Source organism: Vollenhovia emeryi, unplaced genomic scaffold (genome assembly GCF_000949405.1).
Source record: "Vollenhovia emeryi isolate VEMERY1.0 unplaced genomic scaffold, V.emery_V1.0 DF940371.1, whole genome shotgun sequence".
Classification (NCBI taxonomy): domain Eukaryota; kingdom Metazoa; phylum Arthropoda; class Insecta; order Hymenoptera; family Formicidae; genus Vollenhovia; species Vollenhovia emeryi.
In genome coordinates this window covers 1-9,622 of record NW_011965995.1, presented here as the reverse complement: position 1 = coordinate 9,622, position 9,622 = coordinate 1, and the positions used below count along the sequence as shown (strand labels likewise).

General features: G+C 47.5%; 1 protein-coding gene across 1 annotated transcript; it reads left to right on the top strand.

The window, feature by feature from the left end:
- Positions 1–8,317: 8,317 nt before the first annotated feature.
- On the top strand, positions 8,318–8,957 carry LOC105556079 (proteoglycan 4-like; the record flags this gene model as incomplete). The annotated part of the gene is made up of 1 exon (XM_012003149.1): positions 8,318–8,957. A coding segment is annotated over exon 1 (640 nt), but the record flags the coding sequence as incomplete, so codon positions are not given.
- Positions 8,958–9,622: the final 665 nt, after the last annotated feature.

Sequence of the window (9,622 nt, the reverse complement as noted above, 5' to 3'; positions counted from 1 at the left end):
GATCTTAGTAGGTGTAAATAGGACAAATGTGCAGCATTTGCAGAAATTACAAAATCAAGGCATGAGAATTATTCTCAGGTGCAACAAAAGAGTAAAAATTGTTGATATGTTGGAGGCATTACATTTTATGTCAATTAAAGAGAGAATCGAATATAACGTATGTATAATAGTGTACAAAATTATGAAAGGTTTATGTCCAAAATATCTGCGGAATAAATTAGAAGTAGTACAATATGAAGGAGTTCAAACTAGACAAATAGGTAATATATACATTGATAGATGTAAGACAAGTGAGGAACAAAAAATGTTATTATATGAAGGATTAAAAATGTATAATGCGTTACCAACAGAGTTAAAAAGATTAGAAAAAATACAAAGTTTTAGAAAAAAGTTAGCACAGTATATTATAACGAAGGAGAGAGCGTAGTAGGAATAGATAATAGAAATATATTTAATAATGCCAATGATAGTATGTAAGTAACTGTAATTGTAATCATATTATATATATGTATATGGATGTATCATGTTGTAGCTACGGTAGCTAATAAATGACTTTCATCATCATCATCATCATCATCCCTCTCCCTCTAACTCTCCCTCTCCCCCCCTCCTCTCTCTCTCTCTCTCTCTCTCTCTCTCTCTCTCTCTCACGGATCATGCATGGCTAAAAGTAGATTTCAACGTAAAAGTAAAAAGAAACAAATATAAAGAATTCATAGGGAGAGATTTTAATAATTTTGAGGTAGATGAATTTCTTAAGTTATTAAAAAAAAAAATAGGGTCAAATCAAACTCAAAATTTAGATAGTAATACAAAGGCTAAGTATTTTGTAGATAAGATAGTAGAGGTACTGGACGCCGTGGCGGCAAAGAAAAAATTTAGGATACCAAAAGTCTGGGAAGGGAAGAAGTGGTTTTCAAACGAAATTAGAATAGCAGCAGATAGAAGAGACGTAGCCTACACTAGAGCATTGAGAACAGGTTTAGAACAGGACTGGAAGTACTATAGAGATGAAAGAAATGGAGTAGTAAAACTTATTAGGTCAAGAAAAAAAGAATACCTTAAAAATATGATAGACCATAATAAGGGTGACCCTACAAAGATGTGGAAAACGTTGAAAAAGGTAATCAAAGGGGAGCAAGGGGGATCAAAAGACAGAGACAGTTTTGATAACATAGATTTCGAAATATTGGAAGATAGGAAGGATTGCGACATAACTGATAGGTTTAACGAATATTACGTTAAGAGTATAGGTATCATCGTGAAATCGATTAATAATAAGGGGTTAGTAATGACAGATAGGAGAACGAACTTTACATTTGAATGTAAGGAGACTATGGACAATTTCGAACCGATTACTGTAAGTGATCTGGAACGAATTGTCAGTAAGCTCCCACAAAAAAAGGGTACAGACGAAGGGATATCGAGTAAAATAATAAAAATGGCGCTACCAGTGATAAAAGAAGAATTTGCTGAAGTGATAAATGAATCACTTCGTACGGGAGTATGTCCAGAGACCTGGAAAACATCCACTATAGTCCCAATACCAAAGGTAAAAAATCCAAAGAAAGCGAGCGATTATAGACCAGTTAATATGCTTCCAACTTACGAGAAGGTACTAGAATTAGCTGTAAAAAACCAATTAGAAGCGTTTCTAGAAGAGAATAAAATAATAACGGAGCATCAGTCAGGGTTTAGGAAACAATACTCATGTGAGACAGCATTACAAGACATAATAGAAGATTGGAAGATGATAATAGAGGAAGGAAAAATGGTTGGAGTGATTTTTTTAGATCTTAAAAGAGCGTTCGAGACGGTAGATAGAGAGAAATTAGTAGAAAAGTTATGTTTATTTTATATATTTATGGAATAATGGTTATGTTTATTTTATATATTTATGGAATAAGAGGAACTGCATTAGAATGGATAAGATCATACCTGAATAATAGAAAACAACAGGTCAAGTTAGGAGATACCCTTTCTAGTATAACTGATATATTAAACGGAGTACCACAAGGTTCGGTCTTGAGTGCTCTGCTATTTATTATACATATGAATGACTTAGCTAGGGAAAATCCGAAGGGTTGTAGAATAAAATTATATGCAGACGACACAACAATATATGTAGAGGGGAAAAGCAGTGAGGAACTTGAGATCAATATGAATAAGGCGTTAGGTATTGTTGAAAATTGGCTAAGAATGAATTCCCTAAAACTGAACGTAGATAAAACCAAATATATGATTGTTAGAAGCATAAGGAAAGAGATAAGGGCAAACATTGTACTAAGATGTTTGGATGGTACTGTGATAGAACGTGTAGAGACAATGAAATATCTGGGCATAATTATTGACTGTGTGACGGGGGTAGCCGGGAAGACGCGGCCGGAAGTGGCCGCATTCCTCGCATTCCGCGCATACCAAAGCCGCGGTTACCATAACAACGCGGAGGTGGCAACGCCGCGCCTACCCCCGCCGCCTCCACCCGCGCGCCCAGGCTCCAGGGGTATAAAAGCCCCTCCGGAGCAAACGCGAACACCCAGTCTTACCTCGGAGCACCGAGCGACGACACCCGGCAGCGGGTACCTCCGCTGCGGTATACGCCGGTATAACGGGTCCTGCCGTCCGGCGTTATACCATTCCGGGGTACACGACAGGTGGAGGCGCTGCTCCGTCGTGTGCTCCGGCCCTCCCGCAGTAGGGTACAAGAACGGGGTGCTGCCCGATGTACATCACTACTGATCCCCTACCGGTCTCCTTTCCGTCCGCAGTAGCGTACACAGTAACGGGGTGCTGCCCGGTGTACATATGCTACTGAGAACACACGCATAACGAGGCGCTGCTCGGGCGTGTTCCTGACCTGAACCTATCCTTTTTCCTGACCCCCCGACCGGTATAGAACACAGGGGGGAATATTTGGGTGGGAGACGAATTATTAATTATCGATAGCCGTAAACTTCGTAACGTTAATCCTGTACTTTCGCTCCGTTTCAGAGGATCCTGTATAACATCCTCACCGACCGTTTCCTGTACTACCTGTCTTTTCTACGATTAATCCAACCGGCCGTATCTTTGTTATTTCGTGTTCCTACTCGGCCGCGTGCGAAATTACCACGATTTCCTTGTTTCTATCCATCGCGTGCGCAAGTACCACGATTTCCTTGTTTCTATCCGTCGCGTGCGCAATTACCACGATTTCCTTGTATCTATCCGTCGCACTAATCTTCTTTCTTTCTTTCTTTGTATTTACCTACAGGGCGGACTCTTGTAATTACTAATCCTTATTTCTTTTCCTCTGTATTTACCTATAGGGCGTACCTTTTGTAATTACCTCTATTCCGCTGTAGATATCCTGAATAAACCTTGTGCTTATTGTTATACCGAAAACTACCTGTAAGACTTATTTCCGATCCTTTCCAAGCTATTAAGCGAATTAAAATCTACCTTGCCTCCTTTCCTCCCGACGGCCCTGGAGCTGAGCATATTCGGCAACAGGAGGAACGGAGGATCTATTCTAACCGACACACAGCACGTCAAAAAAACCGACCGCGAGAACGCTAGCTCCTCCAACCGTCAATCGGAACCGCGTGTCCGATTGAAAATAATTCCTGCCGGAATCCTGTCCGGAACCGGGAGGAGCTAGACCGAGATAATTACGTTCGTTACATGGCGCCCGAACAGGGACCTGCTGTGTGGGAAAATTATTAGAGTTTCTATGCAGTAAGGAGTAAAACAGATCGCTTGGAGGGAAGATAAGTCCGTTACCGTTAGGCAGAATCCGTAGCCCCGTGAGGGAATACCGTTAGAAAACACGAATAGAAGTTCCTCCCCCGATAGACATAATGGCGACCACTCCGCGAGTGTCCTGGGTATACGCCCTATCTAAGGACATGGTACAGCTCGAATTGATCGAGAAAGGAATCGATTCCGAGGGGCATTTGGCCACCTTACGCCAGAGATTGGTGGCGTACATACGATCGCACCCGGAGGAGTACCAGGAGAAACCTGTAGACGCTCCTGGCTATAACGAGGAAGTTGACCGGACTCGCGACATGGAGAGGATGCAGGCCGAGTTGGACCAGCTCAGACAAGCGCAAAGACTGCAAGTCGAGCTGGACCAGCTAAGACAAATGCGACATTCCACGCCAACGAGGGATCAAACTAGAATAGACGAGACAAAGATCCTCGATCAGATGAGAAAGTGGAATTGCCACTTCGATGGGCGTGACCTGTACACGTTCCTGGAACGGATCGAAGAATTACAACGAGCCTACACTCTAACGGACGAGCAAATATTGAAAGGCCTCCCGGAATTGCTTCGAGGCGAGGCGCAATTGTGGTTCCGAAATTTCCAGTCGGAATGCACGACCCTGAAAAATTTGAAAGCCGGCCTTAGAAGCTACTATTTGTCTCCAGGCGAATTACGCCAATTAGATCAACAAATACACGACCGAAAACAAGGCGCTAGCGAAAAGATTCGGGCATTTACAACCGCCATCATGACTCTTATGCGCCGCCGAGGGGATTACACGCCCGACCAGCAGCTCGACACGATTTATTACAATTCGCGAGCTGAATACCGACTGTACATCCCCAGGGCAACCGTGCAAACCGTGACCGAACTAGTCCAAAAGGTCGAAGAGTTGGAAGAAACCAGGAGGCAGCTTGAGAACGAAAAGTCCAGAGGCAAGCCAGAGGCCAGGAAAATTGCACCTCAGCCGCGAACATCGCTGGCCACCGCGTATGATCGTACGACCTGCTGCTGGAAGTGTAAGCAAAGGGGTCACAACCGCTTCCGATGCAAAAACCCGGCGAAGAAATTTTGTTCCTACTGCGGCACCGACGGGAAGTTAACAAAGGAGTGTCAGTGCCAGAAGCCGGGAAACGACAGAGGGGCCGGCGACGACGGAAGTCGAGACCGGCCCGCTCAAAATTAAGAACGACCAGCGAGAATCGACCGTTCGTGTCCGTAAAGATAGGCACATACAAATGCACAGCGCTTATCGATACCGGCTCGGTGAACTCATATTGCAGTGAGGAGACGGCCAGAATCTGTCGGCAAGCCGGGTGGAGACAACATAAGGATCACCGGATCGCAGTCCTGGCTGACGGCACCGAAACCGTATTGGAAAATAAATTGACCGGAACCATTGGAACAATGGGCATTTCCACGGAGCAGACGCTCCTAATTATGAAAAACCTAAGCCACGACATCCTGCTAGGTATGGATGCCCTAAATAAAATGGGAATCAAAATCTTCCTCGCCGAACAAGGGATCCATAATATAGGGGCCAGGACGGACATCAGCTCCGTGGAAAATCCAGGAGGACTCACGCACCTGAGGAAAACCGAGAAAACCAGACTCGACGCTTTTCTCAAAACCGAGATGGAAAGTTTCAGGGATATCAAGGGGAACACTCCTCTCATCCAGCACGAGATAAGGCTGGAAGATCCGTCGCCTATCAAACAACGTTATAGGCCAAGAAACCCGGCGATGCAAAGCATCATCGAGGAGGAGATCGAGAAAATGCTCAACGAAGGAGTAATTAAACCATCAACCAGTCCCTGGAGTTCTCCGATCGTTGTAGTCCAGAAAAAGGACGGCAAACCGCGCCTGTGCATCGACTACCGGAAATTGAATAAAGTCACCCGCAAAGACGCTTATCCATTGCCGCAAATCAACGCGACATTGGATAAGCTCAGAGGGGCAAAATACTTGTCGACCATCGATTTAAAGAACGGGTACTGGCAAGTGCCCCTGACGCCAGAAAGTAAGCCTTTGACCGCTTTCACCGTTGCAGGGAAGGGCTTATTTGAATTCAATGTAATGCCTTTTGGCTTACATTCTGCGCCTGCTACGTTCCAGAGGTTACTCGATCAAGTAATCACACCGGAGTTGCTCCCGAACGCCTTCGCATATTTGGATGACATCGTCATCATCTCGAAGACGTTTGACGAGCACCTAGAAACCTTGAGAGTTGTCTTTGAGCGACTGAGAAACGCCAAATTGAAACCAAATCCGGAAAAGTGCCAGTTCGCCCGAGTAAAATTAAAGTACCTCGGGCACATCGTCGATCAGAATGGTCTGCACACCGATCCAGACAAGACCGCCGCCGTAATAAATCTCACGCCGCCCAGAAACGTGAAAGAAATCCAACGCTTCATGGGTTTGATCTCATGGTACCGACGTTTCCTGAAAGACGTATCCAGTGTCGCTGCCCCGTTACACCGTCTCCTGCGCAAACGAGCGAGATGGGAGTGGTCGGAAACGCAACAAGCAGCGTTTGATGAAGTGAAAAAGCTATTGACGAATGCTCCAATATTATCCTGTCCAGATTGGAGCCAGACATTCGTCCTCCAGACCGATGCCAGCCAAGAAGGGCTAGGCGCCGCACTTACCCAACAAATACACGGATCCGAAAGGGTGATCGGCTATGCCAGCCGGACACTCACCAGTGCCGAGAAGAATTACTCGGCAACCGAGCTAGAATGCCTTGCAATCAAGTGGGGCATCTGGAAATTCCGTGACTATTTGGAAGGGTATCACTTCATCGTCCTGACCGACCATCACTCCCTAAAGTGGCTAAATTCCATCGAGAGCCCTACCGGACGATTGGCTCGTTGGGCGCTAGAATTGGGGCAGTATGACTTTGAAATCCAGTACCGAAGAGGCTCCGATAACCTACTCGCCGATACGCTTTCCAGACAACCGCTCGAAGTTTGTGCGGCGGGAGTTCCGTCATCCGACTGGTACAGCCGAAAGTACCGAGAGGTAGAAGAGCACCCCGAATTAAATCCTGACTACCGGATTGAGAATGGCCAGCTCCACCGGCATATTCTACATACGCTCGACTACAACGAGACTCCTGAAGCACAACAATGGAAGATCTGTATTTCCGGCGACCAGAAGACCAGAATTTTGCGTGAAAACCACGACGATCCACCGGCAGGGCACTTGGGCATAGCGAAGACCATCGTTCGCCTGGCGAAAACATACTATTGGCCTGGAATGTTTCGGGAGGCAGCACAGTATGTGCGCAATTGTAATAATTGCCAACGATTTAAAGCCGAACAGCGTAAACCGCCCGGAACATTACATGCGCTCGACGTGAAGGAACCTTGGGAGATCGTAGCCGCCGATCTAGTCGGACCGCTTCCAAGATCAGAAAACCTTAATACATGGCTTCTGGTCTTGCAAGACAAACTGACGAAATGGATTGAATTGCAACCGATGAGAAAAGCCACGGGAACCGCGGTAGCGAAGGCCCTCCGAGAGAAAATCCTGTTGCGACATGGCTGTCCGCGAATTCTAATCACCGATAATAGCCGACAATTTATCTCGACCGATGTCGAAAGCCTGCTCAACAAATACCAGATCACTCACCGCCTGACACCGCCATACACACCACAATGCAATCCGGTTGAAAGAGCAAACAAGGTCATAAAGACTATGATTTCTCAGACAATAGAGAAATCCCAGAAGAAATGGGATAGATTCATCCCAGAGATAGCCTATGCGTATAACACCGCGCACTGCGAATCAACAGGATACACGCCAGCTTACTTGAATTTCGGCAGAGAATTGCGACCGTCCGGGAGTGTAGGCCAAACAACTGTAAATACTGAGAAGGAAGATCCCGAAACGCGAATAAAACAGCTCCGTGAAGCGCTGGAACTCGCGAAAGTAAAATTGGCGCAGAGTTTTCAGCGGCAGCAGCACCACTATAATCTCCGGCGCCGCGATTGGAGGCTCCAAATCGGGGAGGAAGTGTGGAAGCGCACGCACGAGTTGTCCAGCAAAGCAGAGGCTTTTAACGCGAAACTCGCAGCTAAATTCGAAGGTCCTTTTATCGTTCACCGGGTGCGATCGCCTGTGGTTTTCGACTTGAAAACCATCGACGGTAAAAATACCGTGTCGCGTGTACACGTACGCGACCTCAAATCAAACCAGACACGTTAATGGGCCTGTACTCCGCGCAAACTATTTTTCGAAGCCTGTATCCCGCCAAATTACTTCGAAAGATTGTATTTCCCGGATTACCTCCGAGGACGATATTTCCTGAAAAGTTCCGGACCTTAGCCGCAGCATAGTAAGGCGTTTTGATCAACTTGCGGCGATCGCCTGTTATTTACGATTACCGCCGGGCCTGTATTTCACTTAAATTCCTGCCGGACTTGTATCCCGCCCAAACTACTTCCGCGAACTACTTCCGGAATTTTCCGAACGAGGGCCACCCTGCTTTCCCCCTCCACCCACGCGCGTCCAATAAAACTTCGCAAGCCGGACGCGGGAAAATTAGTTTGTCGCCGAGCTTCCAACATGACGGACCCAACGCTGAGGACACCGACGCTCCCGCGGATGTTCGTGCCGCCGGCCAAGCCGCCCCTAGCCGGGTTAACGCCGAGCCATCCACCGGGCGACCGAACGAGTAAGGCGGAGAAGTTTTGGCGGAAAGTCGTCTCACGACGCGTCCGGAATAACCCGGAGAGGATCCGCCGCGGGATTGCCGGACGACGACGACCACCGGAGGACATGCCGGTGGTCAACCTCTCTGAGGAAGAGGATGGGCCACCGACCGCCGCCGCTCCTGCCTCCGCTCCGACCGCCGAGCCTACCATCCGGCTCATCGAGGTATACCCTCGACATACTTTTCGGCTCCTGCGACCACCAACGACCGCAGGAAGTGCCGTCTCCGCAGCGGGGGCCGCTGCCCCGAAACCGGCGGAAGTTGTAGCCGCTCGACCGACCGTTCAACCTCCGGCACCGAGGACGAACAGCGCACCGGCCGCCACCACCCCCGGGCCCGTGCCAGCCGTAGGGGACGCCCGATCCGGCCCCGTCTCCTCGGGAAAAACGGCGCCGCGGATGCTCCGCGACCCTTTTTGCTTACGACCGACGACACCGCGGGAGGAGCGGGATGTCCTGGTGGACGGGTGCCTGATCCGGGTGCCCATCGGCAGTAAGCGCTGGCGCACCCGGATCGGGAAAACTAAATACGCCCTCCGCCTCGACCCGGCCACCGGAGACGTGCGACATTGGTCGAAACGCCAAGTATAAACTGTAAGTAAAAAATAGCATTAAGAATTTCAAAGAGCGAAAAGCCGGGAATTTCGCTCTCCGAAAGGAGGGGGGGATGTGACGGGGGTAGCCGGGAAGGCGCGGCCGGAAGTGGCCGCATTCCTCGCATTCCGCGCATACCAAAGCCGCGGTTACCATATTTTACCATATTTTACCATAATATTTTAAATAAATATAATTAATTACATAATAATATTATAATTTAGATGTATTGTTATTTAAAAAAAAATTGATTTTATGAAATAAAAACAGAGAGAGCGATAGAATGTGGCTTATATAGCGAGAAAACAAGATGAGAACGAGAATGCGATTGCGAGAGCAAGAGTGACGGCGCGATTCAGAAATTTGCAAGAGATAGAAATAGCGCACCCGAGAAAGAGAGAGAAAGAGAGAGAGAGAAAGAAAAAGAGAGAGAGAGAGAGAGAGCCAGAGAGAGACCGAGAGTGCCCGAGAGAGAGAGAGAGAGAGAGAGAGAGAGAGAGAGAGAGCGCCCGAGAGAGAAAGACAGAGAGAGTGAGAGAGAGAGAGAGAGAGAGAGAGAGAGAG